The sequence below is a fragment of the Tauraco erythrolophus genome, chromosome 5, assembly GCF_009769465.1.
Source record: "Tauraco erythrolophus isolate bTauEry1 chromosome 5, bTauEry1.pri, whole genome shotgun sequence".
Lineage (NCBI taxonomy): Eukaryota > Metazoa > Chordata > Aves > Musophagiformes > Musophagidae > Tauraco > Tauraco erythrolophus.
Window position 1 is genome coordinate 57,357,978 of NC_141469.1, and position 25,645 is coordinate 57,383,622.

At 37.9% G+C, this 25,645-nt stretch overlaps 1 protein-coding gene across 12 annotated transcripts in view; it reads left to right on the plus strand.

Moving 5' to 3' along the window:
* Positions 1 to 25,645, plus strand: part of SORBS2 (sorbin and SH3 domain containing 2) — an 86,404-nt gene that overhangs the window by 14,871 nt on the left and 45,888 nt on the right. For 4 of the 12 annotated variants that reach the window (XM_086612411.1, XM_086612410.1, XM_086612409.1 and 1 more), the window contains exons 6-12: positions 4,226 to 4,705; positions 9,611 to 9,755; positions 11,751 to 11,926; positions 17,538 to 17,604; positions 19,448 to 19,492; positions 20,703 to 20,889; positions 24,463 to 24,577. In XM_086612411.1, coding sequence (XP_086468537.1) covers positions 4,226 to 4,705; positions 9,611 to 9,755; positions 11,751 to 11,926; positions 17,538 to 17,604; positions 19,448 to 19,492; positions 20,703 to 20,889; positions 24,463 to 24,577 — 1,215 coding nt within the window. Of the gene's footprint in view, positions 1 to 4,225; positions 4,706 to 9,610; positions 9,756 to 11,750; positions 11,927 to 12,725; positions 12,750 to 17,537; positions 17,605 to 19,447; positions 19,493 to 20,702; positions 20,890 to 24,462; positions 24,578 to 25,645 lie in introns of those variants that run through there. The other 8 variants (XM_086612413.1, XM_086612414.1, XM_086612416.1 and 5 more) reach the window with 4 other exon arrangements.

The following is a 25,645-nucleotide window of genomic DNA, read 5'->3' on the forward strand; positions in this document are numbered from 1 at the left end:
ATTTGCACTTCTTTCAGAACTTATTTGCTGAAACTTTAAGAGCAAGCAGAAGTGTGGTATGACTCACAAGTGACATTTTGTAAACACTCCTACTCAAAGAAAGGTTAAACTCCTTAAAAGTGTATATGAAAAGAGAAGCATTCAAGTTACTCAATATTAATTTTGTTATGTTATTACAGTCTCCAGAGATGATGCTGCTCCGTACCACACTGCAGATATGGGAGAAATAACCTAATTCTTAGAATTAGTATTTGTTAGTATGAGACTAATGGAGGTAAATTCTGTGGTCCAAATTTTGTATAAGAAAAAGTTCTGAACTGATGAGTTTTGAGCTGCATCCTATGAAGTAAACACCTGGCATTTTTATGTTCTTTTTGTTCATGGGTTCATAAGTGTCCTTAAAACTAAGGATGCAAAACATTTGTCCTGTTTGTTTGAATTCCACAGATGAGTGAACACTTGGTTTACTCCTGGTGTCCTCGAGGAATAAAAACTATAATACTAGATGTTTATGGAAGTGTTTCTTTTGACAGCCTTATAGTTGTAGACAAGTGAATCAAGGAAAATGAGCCTGGAATTAAAAAAAAAATATTTCTGAATCAGTTTATCTAATACATTACTGTTTGTTAGGTATTGACAATACATTGAGTGATGTAGAAGGGAGAGAAGGCAAGTTTCAATGTTTTGGGGACAGATGGCAAGCAAAGACAATTGAGTGCATAATTTTCATTTTAAGTTCTGTATCACTAGTGTGGTTTTGCACAGGGACTGACCTCCACTTCCTTATACTGAGTTTAGAATGAGGGCTAGATAGTAAAAATGGGTGTAGGAATATGACTTGCAGCATCAGTTTGGAGATTTCGATACCAGCTTTTAACAATTAAAAATAGAGGTATTTTTACCCATTTGTGCAAGCGTATGGGTGTAATTTGATTGTTGACTACTAAACTCTGTTATGTATTAACAAAATGAGTTTATTCACTTATCTCCGAGTTTTTTTGTCTGTCTCGACTGTTGAAGCAAGGCCAGCACTTTGGTGTCATTAGTAATCTCACACCACTGCCCACAGATCTTGCATTAAAATGATAGATGACTGGTTTTGAAACCCATACTAGAGTCGCATATCTACTTCATGTGAATTGGCTAGCATCTGTATGCTTCAGGCCTGACATTTTACTATTTGATGGAAGGTGAGCATTTTTAAGGATCGGTAGAAACCTGCGCTTGAGACCTTCAGTTCGCTTCAAGACTGTGATGACATTTATCTTTCTCTCTCAAGCGTTGTGCTACAACCCAAGATAATTATATAGTCCAACTAGTTTTTAATCATTCTAATTGATTAAGTACTTGTTTGGCATTTAATCTGCCTGATTTCTGCTAGTGCTTCCTGCGCTGTAACAATAACAAACCTAATCTGAAGCACACTGAATGGAACTGTTATTAAAAGTTTTCTGGAATGCGTTCAGCCTTGTCCTTCTCCTATTTTTCACAGTGATGAAAAATACAGATTAGTAGTAGCCAAACATCTGTTTAGAGTTTACCAACACTCCATGTTTTTTAAATGACGTAATCAGTTTTAGAAAATATTACTGTTTTAAATTGTCATTTCAGCCACTCTTTCGCAGAGCAATGGTTGAATTCTATGACAGAATTCTAGAACCAGGCAGAATATTCAAGTTTTACTCTAGAAAGCTGAGAAACTTCATATTGGGAATCAGTACCTAGAATTGCTTCTTTCCTTCTACCCACATTTAAGAATGATAGCTTTATACTCTTTTTAAGAATTTGACTTGATGAAATCAGGTATTATTTGCCAAACACAATGAATTTAATTCTTTAAGAATTCAATTTCACTAGCTCTCTGGATGCACCCTGAATATCTGTTCTTGTGTTGTCCATCCTTTCTTTTCTCAAGCATGCAGGCAATCTTCTCAGTTCGAAGCCAGAAGGGTCTGAAAAATTTCCTGTTATTTTAACAATTACGAAATTAATTTAAATATTTTGGCTCAGTCATATGTAACTTTTCTTCTGGGGATGCTGAGAAGATATCTGGACTCAAGAACTTCAGAGCTTCATATCGAGTCTGCCTAATTGCATTATGATCTCCTGGTTCATGTGTTTTGCTGGAGATCTTGAATTATGACATGGATGATGAAATTCATCATGAATGATGGTTCTGTCTTCCCTTTTTGTATGTTAGGTGAAATTACTGTTTCTTATATGTGTATATGCACACATCTTAAACCCCTGATATACTATGCTTTATAACCAGCTGTTTCACATCTGTATATGATTGCTTTTCATGAAATTATTTTAATAGTATTTGATTGTTCTTTTGGAGTTTCTGTTGGCAAATTATTTATCTCCAAAAATCATACTTCCTTTTAGAGTCATACACTCGGTAATTGATTTTCTGATTAAGAAGTAATCTGTTGAGATTTGTTCTATGGAAAGTTGGTTTGTTTGTTGGTTTTTTTTTTCAGTTGTAGATTTGAAACATTGCTGTGAATAAGATTTGGATTTTAAGCTGTTTGACTAAATTTCTTCATGGTTTTAACTGCAGGTTTTAACATCAGCTTCTGGCTATTTTTGTGTACCCTAGAGGTCCAAAAATGCCGAAGAGTTCTTTTGAACCATTTGGAACAAGTGATGGATATCTGTTCTCATGCTTAAGATTCTTTTCTGAAATGCGTATTCATAGGGATGGTTCCATTGACCTCAGTAAGGTTATTTGTGTAAATTCTAGTTGATCTCAGCAAGAATTATGGAACTGGACCCCCAGTGACCTCTCATAAGCAGTACAATCTGGGTTGTGTTCCAAGTATTCCATAAAGGCTTTAGAAGATATTTTCAGATTTTGGATTAAAATGCCAAAATGGCATTTCAATCTGATGGCTTGAAACATTTTTTGAATTATTAAAGACTTCTGCCTATTCTGAGCATAGGAAATAGCAGTAATATTATTGGTAGCAATGTGGTATCTATGAGTAAACATTGCTTTTTTAAAGTAGTAATTACTGCATATGGTATCTTACTGTCCTCTATTTTAAATAAATTTAAAATCCCAGATACTCTTTCCCTGCAGCTATTCCAGAGTTCCTCAGCCCTATCAAAAGTGAAACTGTTAGTGCTGAAATAGGCAGTATTTTGACGTACTTCAGGAATTGGTTGAAAGCTTGTGGCTAATAGGCAATGTTGAAGAATTTGTGCAGCTGCTTAACAAAGATTGGATGCCAACATGCTTTTCCTGTATCTTTAATTCACAAAGAAGTTGCAGATGCAAAAAGCCAGTTTCAGGACTGGTTTAAACCCAGTGTTCTGGAACTGATTTGAAATAACAGAACATACAGCTCATACATTGTGTGGCAGTTTTCAGAAACGCTCTCATAAGGACGTTCCTTTACACTTTTAAGGAATTACAATGAAGCCAAACAACTAGTGCATTTTGTTTCAGTACGAAGTCATCCCTGTCCTGTTCTTGTGCTCCCAGTCTTTGTTGTTCCTCAGATTTATACCTCTTACCCTAACAATCCTTGTGTCCTCTAGTGTTGAAAAGGCTCCTATGCGTACACCTTATCCAGTAGGCTGACAGGGTGCTTCCAGGGTGCTTGGAATTTCTAAGATCATCCAAACTTTTTTCTTAGAGAGGCAGTGGAGAAGATGTGTTCAGTCCCAAGAGGCAAAAAAGTCCACAACTACTGCTTGTAGATCATATGAACATTCAATATTAGTGTTTCAGTTAGCTTGCAGTCCTGCCCATCTGTATATTACAGTTGATTTCAAAATGATACCTGTCCTTCGAGAAAAGAGAGAGCAACATTTACAGAGATCAGACTCGCAGATACTTTTTTCCTTTTACAAACAAAAGGAATATGACATTTTCTAGCCTCATATTTATGTAAAGTATGAAATAGTGTGAACCTTCTCGATGCACAACTGAGATCATTAATATATGCAGTACCTTATGAATATTCATCCCCAGCACACTATGGTTTCTGGCATTGCTTCCACTGGTATTTGATGCATTCATTTCTTTCATGTTTTCCTTTTTAATATAGAGCGTGATTGATTTATTTCCTAATCCATGTGAATGTGAACTTCCTTGGGCTGCTGAAAAACTTACGCTTTTGTAATTCTCCTACACACAGCAAGAGGCAAAGAGAAAAGTTTTTTATTCATTTGGTAATCTGTTTCTTTTCTTATTTTTTTTTTCCTCAAATCTCAGCTTGGAAACCAGAAAGTAACTGCCCCTGTGATGGAGGTAAATGCTTCACAGACACACAGACAAACAGCAACAGAAGCTTCTCCACTGCCTCTTCCTCCTCCTGTGGTACCAGTTAACAGAGCCTCTTTCTCACCAGACAGTGGCACCCATCTAGTACCATATTCTTTGCCAACGCTTGATGATTTTTTGCCTGCACGCTTTTATAAAACCCCAGCCCTTTCACAATTTCCATATAAATGCCCATACCTAGCTTCCGAAAGTATTATCCACAGGAACGAAACAGCCTCTGTAAGCACAGATTCTGCCATGAGTGAGTGCTCCTCCCGCACAATGAGTGAGTCCTCCACAGCCATTCTAGATGAGCTGCAGACTTGTAGCTATGATACTACTGACTGCTCTGAAACACCTTCCCCAACCTTGAGCCAGATGTCTGCTGTGTCAGATGGCACCACCTTAACCAACACTGCTGCCACTTCTCATGTAATTATGCTTCTTTTTTCCTCCTCCATTTTGTTCAAACAGGTTGTCACAAGGGAAAAGAATTCAAACTTGTCCGTTACCCTGTTACACAGACAACTATTTTGTTAGTAGTTTTCTGTGTTTGCAGTCTGACAGCATGTTTTGCAACAGTTTAAAAAAAAATCATTGGTGTAACAGGTTTGGTAATAGGAAGATGGTACTAAGTTGTTGCACAGTTGTATGGTCAGCTAAGGTGTATCAAACACTTTGCTTAAAAATAAATGAAAATAAATTCAATAAATGTCTGTTACAAATGCATAAAAAGCAAGTGGTCTGTAGAGTTTGAAGAGATTTGTTAAAAAAATACTGTTAGCAACGTACAGATTTGTGGATTTTGTAGCCTCTGGCTACACCATTTTTGGTTTATGCTGAGGTACAGATTTCAATAATATAACTTGTAAATTCATAGTAAATGTTGCAATATTTAACGCAATTTTTTCCCCAGCCATGACCACTGACTACACAAAACTGTTTTTCTCTCTTCTAACTAACCTTTTCCTCTCTTAAGCACAGTTTCTTACAGGAGTGAACTTCATAAATAATTTTGTAGTACCCAAGTGTCCTGTTACTTTTCTCTTGGTTAAGTCAAAGAAAGAAACAGCATTCAATTAGACATTTTACACATACATTCGCTTTTCTGTGCCTTAGTACACTCATATATGGATAGAAAGAAGGTATGGAATTTGGGTCCAATCCAGATCACTTCTTATTTCTTTTGAGATTATCTGCATGATTAAAATGAGTCAGAACAAAGCCTTCATTTAGATTGAGCAATTCATTGCTGAGTTACAAAACAGAGAGATGTTCTGAGACCAAAGTTTTACTGGGTCACAACAGCATTCAAACGTAAAAGTATTTCAGCATGCTATCATTTTCAAGTCTGAAAAGAACAAACAGTGTATATATTGTTTAAGTTTCATGTATGCTTTATTAAAAATATTTTGAGCCCTAACTCTGGAAAGTCAACGATCTGTTGTCAGTGCTCTGGATGCTGTTAAAAAAAAATATTATTAATAATAGGCATGTAAAAGCTGTCATTCCTAACTCTTGTAACACAGCTCTGAAATACTGGGGGTTGGTTTGTTCTTTAAAGAATGAGTGCTGTCAATCTGTGTACAGCCCAGTAGTTGTAACCAAAGATACCATAATCAATATAGACTGGTACATGTAAATAAGGCACAGTCACTACATGACAGTTTACTAGCTATGGGAAGCATGGAATGTTTATATTTTCTTCTAACCTACTTCTAAAATAATCAGCTAGCTGTATTTGTTTTCTTTGAGAACCGTTTTTGTGAGCTAAAGAGAACAGTCCTTCCTTCTTTCCTTGTTTGGTTAGTCTCCCTGTAGAAGGATATATTGTGGTCGTCTCTGACCACCACTTTCTCTCTTAGAAATGACAGGGATGACCATAACAGTTGTTCACCATTAATGGACAAAAAGAAAGGATGAGTCTCCCACCAAAGGACCCCAAATAGTCCTAAAAGCTGCACAGAAATTAAACTGCTGCCAAGACCCACCTCTGCAGTTTAGAAAAGTCTTCATCTCCCATCCTCTGTAGAGGAAGGTCAGATTGACTATAAATGGATCCATGAAATGAGAAAATGGTGGGGAGGCTGGTGGCACACACATGTGTGCTGCTAGTGGCTCTACAACTGTAATGGTCTTCATTCTCAAAGGAGAATCCTGTTGATTATGTAGAAGAAAACTGATGAGCGAACCATAAAAGTAATATAGGATTGTGCCATCCGGCACTGTGCCCACATAAGGCACAACCATGCTTTCAAAGACGTTATGTCCGCATTTGGGATGTTTGTTTGTTCTTGAGGTCCTTATTGAGAGCTTAAGCAAAAAGGTTTTACAGCAGATCTTTTGAGAAGAAACAGCATCAGTAAGAGCTGAATCAACAAAATTGTAAAATATTCCGGGCAAAAGGCAGAGCTAAACATAAAACTGAGGTTAATTGGCCATACTTTTAGTCACAGATTACAGCTTCTTTGAAAAACTGAAGTATGAGAATTGTAATTCTTTTTTAAGCTTATGCTTAGAATTGGAGTTAAAATCAGACAAGAGCTGGTTTTGGAAACTATTTTTTCTGATTCTCTTCCAGTTATGAACATTTCCCTTATAAAGTAGTTTTCATGGGTTCTTTTTATGTAGTTTAAAATTGTGGAATATAATGGAAACTTGGAAATGGAAGTACATATTAGATTTTGCCTTTTCCCAAGTTCTGGGACTGTCTCAAGCTTCAATAATTGATTCTGAGTGTTTCAGCCTAGTTCAATTACTTGAGGCTGGAGTGCGCTGTGTGGCATTGTTGCACAAAACTGCTCAGACATCTGTAATGGGACCTCTTCCGCTTTGCTGCCTGCCTCAGCAGAAAGTTAGAAAGCAGCTCCAATCCCAAATAGTTCATTTTCTCTGCTCTGATTCAGAAATCCATTGAGCTGCTCTTTCTAATGCTCAGGCAAATTAAAGGAAGTTTAAACCTGGGTCCTACGAAGAATCTTTACAAGAGTTTGCTTACCTAGCAGCAGAACTAGGTGGCTCTGCTAGCAGTGGAGCACAGGTGAAGTATACTGGAGAAAAAAAATAAATTGAGAGCCTAGGGAAACAAACAATGTGAAAAAGATGAGGATTATTTTCCCAGTAAACTGGGGAATATGTGCATTTTGCTGAAGTAGTTATTTTCTATATCATCTTATTTTCTCACAAAGGAGATTACTTAGGAAAGTAAAAGATCTAATTCATGAATAGGTGTGTTAAAGATTTTGCTTCCTTGTAAAATCTGGGAACAAACTCTCACCTGAAACTAAAGCCTCACATGCTCAGATAGAAACATCAATAGCTCCCAAATGATTCCAAGAGCAGGAAAAGGCTCTTGGAATGTGAAACTTCACAGAACTGTCTTTTATAACCAACTCTCTCACCAGTGCAAGATGTATCTGATAAGCAAATGCAATAGCCACCCTCACGGAAACTTTCCTAAAAAAAAAAAAAAAAACACGTTAGGAACTAAGAAACTATAGGTGAGCTGATATCATCTCTAAAAACTTTAGAAGCAGACCCAAAAATGTCCTACATGGACATGCCACAGATACATTTATGACTGATGTTCGTCAGCTACTTGTGTGGATCCTGTTTTCATAATATTGTGTACTACTTAGTGTAAGAGCCTCACTGTCTAACCCAGCTATTTGGCAAAGTCCATCTCAGGAATATCTTAATTTTTTATTCCAGAGATTCATAGGAGTAGCTTTCCAGCCAATAAAGAACTCACACTGGTTCTGCTCCTCTCTTCAGAGAAACAAAAGACACAGTAAATGAGTAAGAAGGTATAAGATTCTGAACATAGTTGTACCCTGCCTTCCCTAGAAACAAGCCTTCCCAAAAAGACAGTATGTAGGAAGAGAGAATGAGTGAACCCCTGAAATAGGGTAGAGATGACTGGCCTCATCTGGGAACCTTATCTGAAAACATGGCTTCATGCTTCTTGAAATGCACTCTTGGAGCTCATGTAGCTTCTGTATTCTTACAGCTTCAGGATCTTTTGGAGGTGAGGATGGTGTGAGAAAAGCCAAGTTAGTTTACGTTTTGGTTCTTGACTTTATTAAGAGAGGAAACATTCAAACACAAAAGTTTCAGTGGAGACAACACCATAACACAAACTTTTTGGTTCAGTTCTGAAAACAGACATCTTTAAAATGAGAAACCTCTGAATGCATCTAGGAGTTCATATGATGGCTGCATGGTTTCTTTTGCTCTCTTAGCTATTGGAGATATTAAAAATTTCAAATCAAATCAATAATCTCCAAAATACGAATGTATACAAGAGATCATGAAAAATCATATGCCTTTTGATTTGTTTTTTCTTATGCTTTGTTGCTTCAGATAGTATTGTGTTTTACATTTACAGAATGTTTTAGTTCTCTTTTGTTATATAAAATAGAGCAAAATTTGTAGAACTTCTCATTTTGTTCAGATTTAAAGAAGAGTTCTGCCTTAAAAGAGATGTTACAGACAGCTTTCCTCCTTTTTCTGTTGGAATATTCACTACCCTTTCATTTCATTCAATGCTTTCTCAATACCTCTGTTTCCATCCTTGCAATACTCCCCATAAAAGTGCTACAGCCCAGATGTGGGGATTCTAAACCTGGGGGTAGGGAAGTAGATTGTTGCAGAAATACCTCTTGTGATGAAAGCCTAAATGGCTTGTGATGCCAATTTTACTTAGCTTTCACATTTCATTTATTTGATTTTGTTCTGCTGTTTTGTTGTTGTGGGTTTTTTTATTGGTGCTATTTATTTTTATTATGATAAATTATCTATCAGCATCCCATAGTCACTCCAGCTGACTTCCATTTTTTAAAGAAGCTTTGGCTCACTCTTTTTAGCTAGTCTTAATGAGACACTTCCCTTTCATTGGCACAAAAGTTTCCATTAATATCAATAGGGCTTGAGCATGTGCATTAAGGGAGAAGTATGTCTCTTGGAGTGCGTCATCTGTGGCAGGCAGCCTTTGTCACCCAATGAGAGGAACTTCTACTGCTGTCAGACCTCTGCAGACCTTGTCTGTGCCATCGTTGTTGCCCTGACCATGATCTTTCTGTCACCTTCCCATGCTTTCAGCACACTTCACAGACAGCACATACGAGGAGAGGAGGGGCGAGGTACAAGGTATAGAAGCTACACGTTTTGCTCCCCTTGTGATGAGTTTTGTATTTCAGTGAGTGCAGATGCCGTTATGGCTGGGTACCTGACAACTGGGAATTGTTGTGTGGATGACAGTCTTGCATCACTCTTTCTTTGGGATGGCAGTCGGAGGGCTTTGTGTAGTTTAATGGGATATTGTTTTGTTTCTCTCAGGCTCAGATCACAGTGAATGGGAACTCTGGCACTGCTGCCAGCCCAGTGAGTCACTTTCAAAGGCCTTTTTCCCCTTCTTCAGCTTACCCTCCACCAGCTTCACTCAATTCCAACATTGTTATCATGCAGCATGGCAGGATGATGGGTAAGCCTCGCACAGAATATTTGCTTTATACATTATGCAACATATTCCAATTCATGTGGCAAAGATTGCAAACAATTGCAGAGTGTTTCACATCCTTAATGAAGGTATTGTCTATTCATCTACCTTGGGAAGTAAATGCAAAAATAATAGCGTTTATTGTTAGATACAGTAGTGATCATGAACTGGAGTTACTATTAAGTTTTATTATTTATGTGTGGTGACCTCTTGCCACCATTCCGCCAGTTTTACCAACAAAAGAGCATATATTGAAATAGCTCAACCTGTGCAGACCCTTCATGTTTGGCCTTCTTTAGGAAACCAAGGGCCACCTTTGTGCATTGGTTCTCCCTGCAACTTCCATAACATTAATAGAAATACTGCCAACAAAGGTTGGACTCTGGGCTTTTAATCACCTAAAGTCATGTCAATCTATAATTTGTTTATATATTTTTTTGTAAGGCATTGTTAATTTTTTAAAATATATGTGATCAACCTTAGAAAGGAGCTTTGCCAGTATAATCCAGTTTTGCCAGAACAATCATTTGCTTGTTACTTTTTCTGGTAGTGTTTTGCATATTCAGATAAGACTATACATGCAAAATAATTTCAATGTGATCCTAGAGTTTACTTTTTTGTTGTGCCTGAGGAGAAATTAGGTGACAGTCCTTGCTCTGAGACTTACGGCTTAGACAAATGCTGTTATTCCTATCATAGCGCTAAGTGCAAAAAACATATACGTGGGTTTCCTCACATCCCAGAATTCTAGATCCTTTGGTTACTTCCAATTTGCTGATCTAAAGGCCTATCAATTCTGTTTTGAATATACCTGAAATAAGTAAAGTGTTTTCTCATGGCTGTTGCTCTTTTATGATGCTGAAGTTCCGTGTTCCACAGTAACAGCCTGATTTAAACCTCCTTGCTCATCTAAAAATCCCACTGATGGCTTCACTTTGAGGCCTATGAAGAATGAAGGATCAAATCCAAAATGTTTTCTAAATTTAACATCATGCATTTTGGGAAAAAAGCCCAAATATTCAGACGTTTGCCACGCAGAGTTGCCCCTCGCCATATATGTGTAGCACTGGATTATTTACAGGATTTCGAACTTGAGTAAACAGTTGAAACAACCATGCCAAATCTGGCTCTCTGGAGTAGGAGAGAGCAGAAATATTTAAATTACCAGAGCTCCTTTTGCTGATTTATATTACAATTCAATATTTTGCTTCAGAAGAATCAACAGATGTTAATGTCAAGCGCAAAGCAATTGTAATCTTCACCAGTAGTGTTAGAATATTTATTTTTACTCCCTTCATTCATATATCCTGCAGTGGAAATCTCACAAGCGCCATACCTGCTCTTGCAAAAAGAGATGCTTTGTCGTAGCAGCCCGCTAATTTACTGAAACATGCTGCCTGAAGGAGTAAGGCTCTTTTTCCTGCATACAGGAAAATACAACATCATCTGCAGCAGTACAAATTTTCACATGACACATCCCAGCAGTGAGGTGGTTTTTATTAAATAAATATCTCTGAATTTTAGAGGCAAAGGATGATAGTGATGCATTAATTTCTTTAATTATAAAAGAAGATGAAATTATATCACTGGTTTCAGAAGATGGATAGGAAGGGTGGAAGAGTTTGATTTATAGGAAAAAGGCTGCTGCCACTATTTCTCAATAGATTTTGCTGGATTTGTGGGGTTTTCTTTTTTTTTTTTTTTTTTTTGTGAGCAAGATGCTGTAAAAAAGTACCTCAAATCTAAGATCTGAGTTGAATAGCCTGTCTGGTCTCCTTAAGTAAGTTTCTAATTCTGTTAATGTAACAATAAGTAGGGCAAAGCCCTGGCTAAGAGGATTTATTTTTTTAATGTTGTATATGTATACGATTAAGATTGTTGTTGGTCTTTGTACAGCATATTGAAGTAGGGAAGCGCGTTATAACTGCCAAGTATGATTATTGTATCGTTATACAGTATTCTATCATGTTATCTTTACAGAGTCCACAGAGACATACTCACAGCATGTTCAAACTGTTGGCAGCAGCACCACCACCAGTACAATACCAATCTGTAGAACCTCAGAAGAAGAAAAAAAAATTACAGTCATTAAAGCTCCACATTATGCAGGGATTGGCCCGGTAGATGAATCTGGAATCCCTACAGCAATTAGAACGGTAGGAAATTCTGGGGAATCTGTGTATGAACTCATACAATGAATTGATTGTTGGTAATGGGTTTTTCACATTCTTTTAGTCTTATATAATGTGGAATACAGTGTGCGTAATCAGCGAGCTCATGAATATAATATTGTGTGTTGACGGAAAAGGAGAATGCTGATGGGAGCATAATTGGGCAACCTCGTGTTTCTAGCTTTAATTAGAAGTAGCCAAAACTTTGTGTCTCTTTCTTGCTTCCCTTGTAGTTCTTGCCTTTTGGAGAGAGGCAGTAATTGCATGTTTTGTTATTTCTAAAAGAAAGTTCATACATACTATATGTATATGTGTGCATGCAAGTATACATCTACACCTATGTGTATGTATATATAAAAATCTCATACTTGTGCGTTTTTTGGGGCAATGGTTCTCATATCTTCAGAGTAGTGTAGAAATCACTAGTTTTGTTCTGATAATGGTCTAAGCAGCTAGCGTTTCTGTGGAAGTGCAATATATAATCATTGTGCCCTTGAATGACACTTAAACGAATAGCGTGGAAGCCCTTTCATTGTGACTAGCCCAGTTTTTGATCAGCTGCCACTAGTCACTGCTTGAGTGGTCCCAGGATGTCGAACTGAAGAGTTTTGTTTTCACTATGCTGAAGCATTCTTTCCACTCTGCTGTCAGGGCAGCCTCTTCTGGCTGGTCCAGAGAGCACAACAGCAGCTGCACTTGCTCTGTAAAGAAAGTGCTTACTGGCCTTCCCAGACAGAGAAGTGCTGTGCTAGACGGAGAAAGAGTAAGAAGAGTGGGAGCCAGGATGAAAGCAGCAGAGCCCTTGCAGGTGAAGTCTTTGTGAGGTGCAAGGATGTAGCAGCTGTTGGATGTATCCTCTCTGCCAATACTGACATATGGGGCTGTGTTGCATTGCCAAGAACTGCTTCAATGGATCGAAAAGTTAGGGGGAAAATCAGGAATTGATGGAGAAAAGCAATAGGAAAAATTCAGAATAAGTGGTAAGATGGGGACAATTTTAATAAGAATGGGGGGGAAACTGGCATTTCTTGCTTTATTTTTGACATAAGTAATACGATCAATATCTTTTAAAAACTAAGAAATTTCCTTGCAACAATGCTCTAGCTTCCTACTCCCTTTTCAAGTAAATATGTCCCTATGCTTTACATAGGATAAAGTTGTTTTTTTTTTTTTTTAAAGCGGATTCATCTATTAGGGTACATATCAGGTATATTTTTATTATAACAGAAATCCCCCTCAAGTGTGCTTAACAGAGTTGACAGTCTGCCAACCTGTGTTTAACTTTCAGATCGTATGGTCTGAGTCTCTCAGATTTTTTCCTAAAAACATAATGTAATTTGAATGTAGGACATTTTTCAACTGGATTTGCTCTGGATTTTGTTATGTTTAGTTTCGAAATATCTTACAGCTTGTAAACTTAGTATTATAGAAATCGTTCTCACTGTGGATGTGAGTTAAAAGATTATGCTGGCATGTGTGTGTGAGTGTGTCTCTCGTGTGCCACTTTTTGTCTTTATTCTGCTTCCTTAGAACTTAGCTGGAAGTGAGATTGTTTTCAAGACACTGATTTGAGACTGCGTTTTAAATGTGCATGAGTGTATTTGAGCCTTGTGTACCCCAGTCGTCTAAGAGCAAAGGTGATATAGTTGTCAGCAAAAGGTTCAAATACGCTGCACCTTGACACCTCTCAGAAGTGCAGTACTATGCAGAAACACACAAAAGTGCTGTGACTGCATTTCTCATGAACAGTAGAAGGTAGGATATATCACTTGCTCTTTTTCCAAGGTCAGTGAGCAATTCAAATAGGCATTTTCCCTCAAAAAGTTCAGCCTCATTCCATCTGGAGAGAGAAGTTTTCAAATTAATTGAGTTTATCATTGCATGCAAAGTTTAAAAGTTTCTTGTTCTTCCATCTTTATGAAAATGCAACAGTCTATCAAAAAAGCAGTAAATGGAGATTAATGGGTGATAGGTAACATACACACTGTGTTCCGAAACACTTACTCAAAGGTAAGCTTGTAAATAAGAATTTGGGATTGTCTATATTCCAGATTTGGAGCACTTTTCAGGAGTAGAGAGATTTTTCAAGCTGTGGTTATGTCCTCCAAGACTGTCTTTATTCTCAGAACATGTTTGTGACAGCAGTTTAGCCAAGGAAAGCAGAGTTGATATTCTCTTTCTATTCCTGCAAACCCTCTTGGTCCAAAGCTGCTGAGAGGGGAAGGATTCCTCTAAAGCTCTCCCTGCTTTCTGAACCTCCATCGCATGTTAGCATGTTCCCTCCATACCACTTGAGCTCCTGCCAGCTTTGGGCAGTGCAAGTCTGAAGCCTGAAAATTCAGATCATTAAGTTTTGCCACCATGCCAAGCCCTGCCCCAAAGATGGTGAAAAATTCCAAGGCATTAAAAACTAAGTCTTTGGAAAAGAGAGGGTAAAATGCTGTTCACTCAGAAAAGCATTCAGACAAATGGCACCACCAGAGTTTACCACCAACAGGGTACTAGGAGAGGAAGAAACAGGTTCATGGAAAGCAGTATGACTGCACTGTTTTAGGCTGTCTGAAATGAATGCTTCATGTTTAACTATCAAAATTAATCTCTAGACTGAAAAGGCCTCTATTTACTAAGAATGGAAAAAAACAAATCAAGTCTCACCAGATTTCTTTTCCTTACTTAGTGATGTAATATCTCAACTAGAAAAAAAAAACAACACAAAAGGTCTACTGAAAGTCATAAATGCCTCCTTTAATTGCATACTTTCTGATGGATTATTAGAATACTGCAATGATTGTGAACTCTCCTAAGTACCAACTGCAGATACGTCTTATGTCCTTTTTATGCTATTTGGCTGATTGTTCATTCATATATGGTGACAACCCTGTTCCGACATTTAATTGCCACAACTGTAACGTAGACGAAGCAGGATGGCATCTGAATGGCTTGGTGCATTGTGAACACTGCTCATTCCTCAAACAAATGTTGTTATGTGGGATTAGTGAATATAAATTGAAAAAATGTATATTAAAATTAATTTATTCTATTCCTTAGCTAATCCTATCTGACTTATAACGTGAAGTCAAATTATTGGCTGAGGCTTTAAACCCCAAGGTGAAGCTTCAGGGGCAGATGATGAGAGAAAAACATGTAGATGTCCAGAAGGATGTTGGGAGACCTTCTTCTCTGGTCACGTGGGAGCTTCACTATACCTGATCTCTATGTAGAAGCCTTCTGCTGATTTATGGAGGACTTGACTGATGAGGAGGATCTGGCAAAGAGATAGCTATGCACCTTTGTCCCTTGACAAACAGTAAGATCATAGCAGTAATACTTATGCAGTTTCCAATCTTTTCATCTATCGCTGATTCGAGCTATATTGAAAGACTGTTCATGGCCCAATACAGTCAGAAAGGCAGTAGCATTATCGTGGGACCATTGCAGGTTTGCTGTGCTCTGAGAAATGAGGCATACCTTGGAGGTTATGCTCATCAGCATGAATTCCTTTAGACTTTCTGGACTTGTAAACTTTTGAACATACATGATCATGGAGGACCAAACAGCATACTTGTTTCAAATCCAGCTGAATTATTCTTACCACAGTTATGCTAATATAAACATGGAGCTGCTGGAGCGGGTCCAGAGGAGGGCTCCAAAGATGATCCGACGGCTGGAGCACCTCTGCTATGAAGACAGGCTGAGAGAGTTGGGGCTGTTCAGCCTGGAGAAGAGAAGGCTCCGGGGTGATCTTGTTGCAGCTTTCCGGTACTTAAAGGGGGCCTACAGGAAAGCTGGAGAGGGACTTTTTACAAGGGCACGTAGTGATAAGACAAGGGGCAATGGCTTTAAACTGAAAGAAGACAGATTTAGATTAGATATAAGGAAAAAATTTTTCCCTCAGAGGGTGGTAAGACACTGGAACAGGTTGCCCACAGAAGTTGTGTCTGCCCCATCCCTGGAGGTGTTCAAGGCCAGGTTGAATGAGGCTTTGGGCAACCTGGTGTAGTGGAGGGTTTCCCTGCCCATGGCAGGGGGGTTGGAACTAGATGATCTTTGAGGTCCCTTCCAACCCTAACCATTCTATGATTTAATAATTTTAGGGAAACAATATTAAAATGGTCCAAATCTGCTTTTGAATATTTGTTCTTTGGCAGAAGTCAGGAATGTTGGCAGGTAGGGGAAGGGACCTGATCTTGACAGGAAACAAATCTTCATCTCTTGCAAGCAGGTCTGGGTAAAAAGCATAACCTGCTGCTTAGATTTCTTTCTTCCCCAGCAGATCCTCAAGTTCTTCAGTTGACTGTCATCTCTTCTTTCAAACATTTTTTTTTAAATGTCAGTTAGTAGCAATTTTATGAGAACTCACTTTGATTCCTCAATATATGGGAGCGTTTTCTGCCTAGTCACTTACAGTAAGAGCTCACCATTGTTAACAAAACAGGTTAATTATGTACAGTAACTGTAATAGGTATTTAGGGCAAAAGTGTGATTCACTAAAGTTGGCATGGAGTCAGGTGAACACACTCAGATCTGTTGATTGTTTTGTAGAGAAGAATTTGTGGAGTTTCACTTTTCATGGTAAAGAGGACTGGGCAGAGTGGTTGCAGATTTGGTATTAGCTAATGCAAGATAATGCATGTCAAGAGGGATATTTTCAACTATCTCTGTGCACCATGAGGTTTAAAGATAATTTTGTACATCAGCATTAAAATTTTTGCTTTTCTGACTACTATGGAACAAGTAAAATTTTAGGGTCTAAGAATAATAATACTGAAAACATGTTTACCTTTGTATTATCTCCCTTTCTGAAATAATATCATCTTTTCATCAAAGAAAATTGCAGCAAAAGAGAAAATGCAAAAGGGTAAGAGATAAAAATAAAGAGAAGTATGGGCAGATGCTGGTAGGAGAGTTTGGGAACTTTGGAATTGTTTAGTTTATAAAAGTAAGAGTAAGTATAATTTAATGAGTGGTTATTGAAAGGTATATTGTATTCACTTTTCTCAAAATAGAAAAAAAAAGTTAAAACTAAGTTGCCTGGCAAGGGAATTTAAAACTAGTAAAATGAAATACTGTTTATTTACAATCCAAACGTTAACTCTTAAATATAGTGTTGTCCTAATTCTTTTTGCGGTAGTAGTCAAAAGTTTTTCTGCATTATTTAACAACTGCATTTTGAAGATAATTTAAGTTGGAAATTGCCAGGAGGTCGAAAGAAGCTCTTCTTACACGCTTCGGATCACTGAGGTGTTTGTATTTTCCTGTAAAGTACCTAGCATTTATCGTTGTCAAATATAGGGCACTAAGAAGATAAAACTCTTGATCTGGCACTAATTCCTATGTTCCTAACCGTCGTACTTTCCAAGATCAGAGTCCAAGACTGACTCAGTTTTCAGTGTCTTCCAGAACTTGTTACAGGAATTCCTAGATGAAAAGTGTAAACACACCATTTGAAATAGATGGTATTGAAATGATTGCATTAAATAACAGACAAAACATAATAGACTTTGTGTCCAGAATAACATTAAATGTCTGATCAGATCTGTATGTACAGGTTTTTTGTGGTGTTGTTTTTAATTGTTAAAAACTGCATTTTATTTAGACAGTTGACAGGCCGAAGGATTGGTACAAGACAATGTTCAAGCAAATCCATATGGTTCACAAGCCTGGTAAGTATGCTTTTGTCTTGGCTGGGTGGTTCTCAGCTGTATTAAAAAACGCGCTTTTCTGCATGTTGATTATCTGCTGTGTGAAAATACAAGTGTTCACCAAGTGTCAGATAATTAATCAAATTAAATTAGTAAATTGGATGATAGATTTTATTGCAGAGCGCTATTTTCCTCTGCTAAAGGCCAAAAATTTGATGCGTTTATTTTATTACTAAAACTAAATAAAAATCAAAGTGATGAGAATCTGTATGCAACCAGTACAATTCCATGTCACTGAGTAGCTCAGTGATGTGACCCTCATCTCCAGTTTGAGGGATGAAAAATTGGTCACTGTAAAACTCCTACCATACCACCTTTCTTTTGAGAGCTCATATGTTAGAAGAGCACAGGCTAGTAAACAGGCTGTTTTGAGGATACATTTTCTGTCTGAATTGCATTTTTTTCATAGAATGTCTTGGTTTTGCTGATATGGAGCTTTGGTGACGTTACTAGCTTTAGAGTTAATGTCCTTTGTCATTATTGTCACCAAGGATGTCAAGAAACTGTATAAATGGCAATTATGCTCATTACACCTCCAGAAGGAAGGAGACTTTTTTGCCTGAGGTAGAGCTTGCAATTGGTATGGTCATACAGATTTAGTAGGAGGGTAAACATAAGCAGGAAAATTTTGGCTTACAAGGTCCTGCACATGGGTCAGGGTAATCCCAAGCACAAGTACAGGCTGGACAGAGAATGGATCAAGAGCAGCCCTCAGGAGAAGGACTTGGGAGTGCTGGTTGATGAGAATATCAACATGAGCTGGCAAGGTGCACACGCAGCCCAGAAAGCCAACCTCATCCTGGGCTGCATCCAAAGAAGCGTGGCCAGCAGGTCAAGGGAGGTGATTCTGTCCCTCTACTCTACAGTCCTGAGACCTCACCTGGAGTACTGCCTTCAGCTCTAGGACCGCCAACATAGGAAGGACGTGGACCTGTTGGAGCGGGTCCAGAGGAGGGTCACAAAGATGATCTGAGGGCTGGAGCACCTAACCTGTGAAGACAGGCTTGAGAGAGTTGGGGTTGTTCAGCCTGGAGAAGAGAAGACTTTGGGGAGACCTTCTAGCAGCCTTCTAGTACCTAAAGGGGACCTACAAGAAAGCTGGAGGGGAACTTTTTACAAGGGTGTGTAGTGATAGGTACAAGGGGCAATGGCTTTAAACTGAAAGAGGGCAGATTTAGATTAGATCTAAGGAAGAAATCTTTTACAATGAGGGTGGCAAAGCAGTGGAACAGGTTGTCCAAGAAGTTGTGGATGCCCCATCCCTGGAAGTGTTCAAGGCCAGGTTGAATGAGGCTTTGGGCAACCTGATCTAGTGGAGGGTGTCCCTGCCCATGGCAGGGGGTTTGGAACTACATGATCATTAAAGTCCCTTCCAACCCAAACCATTCTGTGATTCTATTTTGAACATTAGTCGCATAGTACATATTTGAGGTTGCTTTTTGTGATAGGAGCTACAACTTAATAGTAGGAAATTAAGGAAGGAATGACAAAAGGAAGAAATTGAGCTTGGGAAGGGAGAAGAACAGAAAAAAAGCTCGAATTTGCAATTTGATGCTAACCCATAAGTAGACAATATGAGTGACACGACAAGAAGATACAATTTTACCAATAAGATGGCAAAAATAGCCTATGGTAAGTATAATGGGAAAAGAGAGTCTTCCGAAAACACCTATGAGATGAGGAAAAGAAATACAGCAGTTGATTGCCTAACAATCTTCTGTTTGTATTTGCAAATACAAAGCTGCATTGCTGTGATAAACTGGCATGTATTGCACTACTATAACATGTATATTTCTTTTTGTAGATGACGACACAGACATGTATAATACTGCATATGCGTACAGTACTGGTAGGAATTATTCCCTCACTTCAAAATGAGTCTTTTGTTAATGTCAGCAAGTAACAGGGGTAGTTAACTATTCATGCTTGCTTTTATAATGCTTATATAAACACTTTTTATTGTCTTGTTTGATCTCAGTTGGTGTTTTTTCATGCCTTTTTTCCCAAATGAAACAAAGTTTAATTTTGGTTTCATTCTTACCACAGAAGGGAAATGCAGCTGTGGGCCTTTTATTGCAGATGGAATACATTGTAATACTGTAGTTTCTGATTATATTGTGTTTATTTTCACTGGTGATTGTGAGTAATGCAGCCTTTCCTTATCAAAATGAAAAGGGAACTACTGTGTGAAAGTACAAATGCGAATTACATAGATGGGAAGACAAAAAGGTTGTACTGAAAACACCTTTTCAAAATATGCAGTAAGAGTCCCTAATAAAGACGTCTGGTTTATGATATTTTTCTTTTTTGCTATAGGCACTGGTGTTGACGTTATTTAGATTTAAGAAGGACATACTCATCTAATACATATATATAGTTGTTGTGTCCTTCAGAATATTATTACCATGTGGTAAAGTTATTTACAAGAACAAAAGTGAAAATGTGAAAGGCTGTATGTGCAAAAGAAACACCATAGTGCCTTGTGCAAAAATGCCATTCAAAATTCTTCCATTTCAGTGTTTTTGTGCTCTCATACTGCCCTTTTGTGTACTGTTGAGAGCATTTGTTGTGGGTCAGTTAATCGAGATCTGTTTGGACTCTTGTGATCCTCTTCAAGACACACTGTTGCCTAGTTGTCCTAGACTAACAGTAATCATAAAAACAATGAAAAAAAATGTGCATTTCCTGCCTCTTCTGTTCTTTCTGAACATAGAACAACTGAGAGGCAGGAGGAGCCTGGAGATTAATAGTAATCTGTCTTTAACAGCTCTGATGGAGACATGCAGCCAGCCATTAACATTCTCCCCCCCCTTCAAATTAATAATTTATTTTAACTATTCTGCATGTTATCTGTGTGTTTATAGTTTTATATAAAAATATATAAAGAGTATTCTAATGAGCTGCATAGTATACATCAACACACATTTAAAAATGCATTTACACATTTTTGTAACCTTGCAGCTTTATTGAGTAACTGTGGGTTCTTGTAGCATTCTGTGTTGTGTTTTATTAAAACTCATTCTCATGCTGTGACTATTTCTGGTTTTGTTTTACATTAGGTAGCTACAGTCCATCCTTCTCTGCTCAGGCACATCCAGCTGCAAAGACACAGACATACAGACCGTTGTCTAAAAGCGCTTCTGACAGTAGCTCTGACGCCTTTAAGGTTTCATCCCCATTACCACCTCCACACGTGCCACCTCCAGTACCACCACATCGTCTGAGGGAAAGGTCTATACCAGAAAAGTAAGTTAGCATATTTTCAAAAAGTGTTTTTGGTATGTGCAGTAATCCAATTACAGGATATCACAGAAGAAAAAAATAGTAGCTATAGAATAATATGACTTCAAGGACTTTATTCAAGGGACAGTCAAGTGATGAGGGGTAATCTTCATCAGTAGTGTGGGCACCATACATGGATCTGCCATTTCTTCAACATGCTAAGGAAGTGCTTATTCTTACAAGTGATAACACCATAAGCGTTTAAGATTTTTGTTCTCATTAGCAGGATTGTCCTCCTTGTTGTGTTTCAGAACAGTCCATGTTCTAGCAGCTGTCTTGAATAGTTAGTTTCTGAGTAGGAAAGGCCATTTATGGTATCCTGTAGCAAAGAGAAAGGAGCTAAATGATATTGTAAACTGAAGTGTGAGGAACAGCAAAACTATAAGAGTGTAGCAGTCAACTTGTGTTTCCCCAGAGCTCAGAAGTGCTTTATATCCCCATTTTTTAAATCTCTATCTTCCCCAACACAAGAAGGACATGGAGCTACTGGAGAGAGTCCAGAGGAGGGACACAAAGATGATCCGAGGGCTGGAGCACCTCTGCTATGAAGACAGGCTGAGAGAGTTGGGGCTGTTCAGCCTGGAGAAGAGAAGGCTCCAGGGTGATCTTATAGCAGCTTTCCGGTACTTAAAGGGGGCCTACAGGAAAGCTGGAGAGGGACTTTTTGCAGGGTCGTGTAGTGATAGGACAAGGGACAACGGATTTAAACTGAAAGAGGGCAGATTTCTATTAGATATAAGGAAGAAATTTTTTACATTGAGGGTGGTGAGGCACTGGAACAGGTTGCCCACAGAAGTTGTGTCTGCCCCATCCCTGGAAGTGTTCAAGGCCAGGTTGGATGAGGCTTTGGGCAACCTGGTGTAGTGGAGGATTTCTCTGCCCGTGGCAGGGGGGTTGGAACTAGATGATCTTTAAGGTTCTTTCCAACCCTAATCATTCCATGATTCTATGATTTTGGTAAACCAAGAAAGTGTTTACAGATTAAAGGGCATTTCACTTTTCTCATGATTTTCCAGCTTCAAACCTGCTGCACAAAACCAGGTTCCAGTGGTTAAAGTCCAGTCTGGGACGTGTTAATACTTAATAACTCAGGAAAGAAATGCTTATCCTTCTGATAAAAACATGCAAAATGCCCTGCACACAAACTGTATAGACTCTTCAGCAAATCTGTAGCCACTTGCTCTAGTGAAAAGCTTTTTATTTAGTGTTTACATTCCTGAATACTACATGTTAATATAATATTATGTTATTACACATTTATATATGTATGTGTATCTGTATGTATATATCATATATATGAAGTATCTGTATGTATATATCATATATATGAAAAGGGCCGTTTTGTGCTCCATTTGTGGCTAAGAGCCCACCTCTCTTGGTTACACTTGAGCAACGAAATAGAATTTTCCCGTTTTGTCAGCTTGGACATTGTAAACATTTTTATATGTAGAAATTGAGTTATATTAAGCTGTTTCAAATAACTTGCAGTTTGCATAAAATATTATAAGATCATTACTAAGGGTTTAAAATTAAGACTTATGACTATGGCTTTTTGAAAAATTTGTAGGTAGTGGCAATCCGAAAGATAATCCAATAGATACATGTATTGCAGAGGAAAAGGAGATTGCTGGATGGTTACTGATTTTGGCTGCTCCTGTTGCTGAGAGCGGGTTGTTAGAGGAAATGCTAGGGGTTAGAGTTGGGCTACCTCCCAAAGGCCAAGAGGCTTGAATTTTGTTAGCAAGTCATACAGAAGTGTAGATTTTGTTAACAAGGCACCAAAATGTGATCTCTGAAGTTATTATGGGAGTCATCGTCCTGTGCTAGGCCAAATGTCTTGGTCACAGCAACCGAGACCTGTTACAGTTCCTTTCGTCAAGCTTGAAAACAACTGCTTCAACACTGAATTTGGATGTTTAGCCTCTCCTTTTAATCTCCTGCATGATAAGACAGGCAACGGAAATCTATGTTCTCTAGGCCAGAGGATGCCAAACATGTTAGTTATGCTTTTCCTGCTGCTGACAGCTATAGCTTGTCAATCTTTTCCTGCCATTGGGAGGTTCTTTTTTTAATTGCCTATAAAGCCTGAGTATTTAAAATCTCACATAAGCAGCTTAGGTCCACATGTATCACAGTTTTATAGCTGGGAGGCAAGATAAAGTTTGCATTAGCATAGTCCATAGGGGATTACAGGCTCAACATTGTAAATTAAGTGAACTGAGTGTGAATCAGAATTTTGGTAGTATCGTTTTTTCTTCAGTGACTTGCAGGATAATGCAGCTTGATCAGAATACTTCCATTTTCTTGTTCATTCTCAAAAAAATACAACCTTTTCTCCACTGAAACTAATTTTTTCCTCAGTGAAAATAAACAATAGAGCCATGTAGAACTACTTTCCTTGAAATGTAGGGCATTTTATAAGTAGAGGTGTCTGTGTCCCAGAAATTGCACTCACAAACACACTGTAAACAAATGCTACCCCATAGTTGTTTTTTTTTAAGGCATGTGACATGTGCCTTATTATGTCAGGTCACATCAAACCAAGTGACATCAGAAAGGCTGATAGAGCTGATAGAATTTAACCAGTGTATACTCTTTCTCATTGTAAATACAGACAATAACTGATAGGATTTGTCCTTTCTTTTCCCCTATTCTTTGTGTAAAATGACCCACTAGTAACTCAAAGTTAAATAAAAAGATGAGCTACAGTTTTCCAAATGCAATGTGAGTAGTGACCACGAAAACTGCCATGAAAAGGTAACTCTCACTGTAACTAGCTAACTATCACCCCGAAATGTGTAAGTAGCTATTAATATAACATGGTAAATTACTGAAAAAATAGAGTAGTAGGGGTTACTGTTTATTCCTTGCATAGCACTATTAAGTTGAAAGCAAATTTATAATTATGGAGAAAATGGATTAATTTCTGTCTCAAAGTCAACTGCCAAATTCTTGTCCTTGTTTATCTATTCAAATTTCCAAGGAAACAGTATACTGCTTACAAAGATATTCAGGAGCAGTTCTACTGCAGATCAGGATAAAGAGCATCTATAAGATTTTCACACTGTCTTTTAAAGTAATTCCTCATTTTTTGTCTCAGAAAATTTTGTAAATTTTCCGTGTGGACTTACTGTCATATTGTGTGATGACACAAATATCTACCACTTGCCTATATTAATATAGTGCATAAAACAAGTATAGGAAATTTGCAATTTGAGAAAGCATGTCATGGTATTTTGACACAGTATGTCTGGGAAGTTTTTGAACTGGTCTACCATTTATAACAAAAGTGTGAGTGATCACATAGGCTAGACATCCCTAGTAATTTTCCTGCTGTACTGAATATACCTGCTGCAAACAGGTTAAGATGATACAGTGGTTAAATCATTGGGATTCTAGGCCAGACATCCCACACTGAAATCTGGAGAGAGAAACCATACTGAAATTCATTTGGTTTTGCGTGTTTCTCTTGCACAGAGCTTTTAAGCGGATGGCAATGGCAGTAAATTAACTCAGCTCCTCGTATTTGTTATTTAGAAATGACTGGGATCCCCCCGACAGAAAGGTTGATACCCGCAAGTTCCGTTCTGAACCAAGAAGTATTTTTGAATATGAGCCGGGAAAGTCATCAATCCTGGAACATGAAAGACCGGTAAGACACATAAGTGAAATGGGTAATAAAGTAAGGAGGTTTGGTGAGAGGTCATCTTTTTATAATTTACTGCTGATTATAACTATTCAGATGAATATTGAAGGATATTGAAGGTCCTTCTTCAAATATGATTTTGCAGCAATTTGTCTTTGCCTGAAGGTTGTGTTGAAAATGTGGGTTTGTCTTATGTGCTAAACTTTGATCTTCTGGTGTTTCCAAGAAATCTAACAACCACCCTGCAAACCTAATGGATGAGGAGCAGAACTGTGAATTAATTGAAACTGCTTTTTGTAATTGGCATGCATCTCCATCACTCATTTGAGTAATATTAACAGCACATGTGATAGCTGATTAATTAATGCTTAAAAATAAACTATTTGAATTTTCAGGATGTGCCTGATTGTATGTTTAGGAAGATTTTGGTCAAATACTGTTCAAGGTTGCCCAAAGAGGCTGTCAAATCTCCATTTCTGGAGGTGTTCAAGACTCGCTTGGACACAGCCCCGAGCAACCTGATCTGATTAGACCTGCTTTTAGCAGGAGGTTGGACTAGATGACCTCTGGAGGTCCTTTCCAGCCTCAATTACTTTGTGATTACTAAGTGTACATTAATGTGTAATTAGAAGTCTTTTTTCCTGCTTTCTCAATAATGATTGCAATTGTGGATTTTTTCACAAGCATGTCTGATAAACCTATGTTTAATGCATGCAAAATGACCATTCACAGAAGTTTTCATTTGCTGAAAGACACATTCACCCAGCCTTTCTAGTTTACCTTTGTGCTATCTCAATATTTTCTTATTTTAGGAAAACTGTTATGTATCAAGGGCAATATTTTCTTTTTTTGGGCTTTAATTTTGAGATTGAAATGGTTGAGGGAGTCCAGTTTTAAAGAGGAGGTTTGTGTAATCAATACTGGATTATTATTTGCTTCTGTATTGATTGTTCACATAATTTATTTTACTAATCTAAAATAAATTAAGCAAATAATTGAATTCCAGAACATGTAGCATGTCAACAGTGTGAAACATCTGTAGTAAGCACCTTTCCCTTGTGTTTTTGTGGTCTT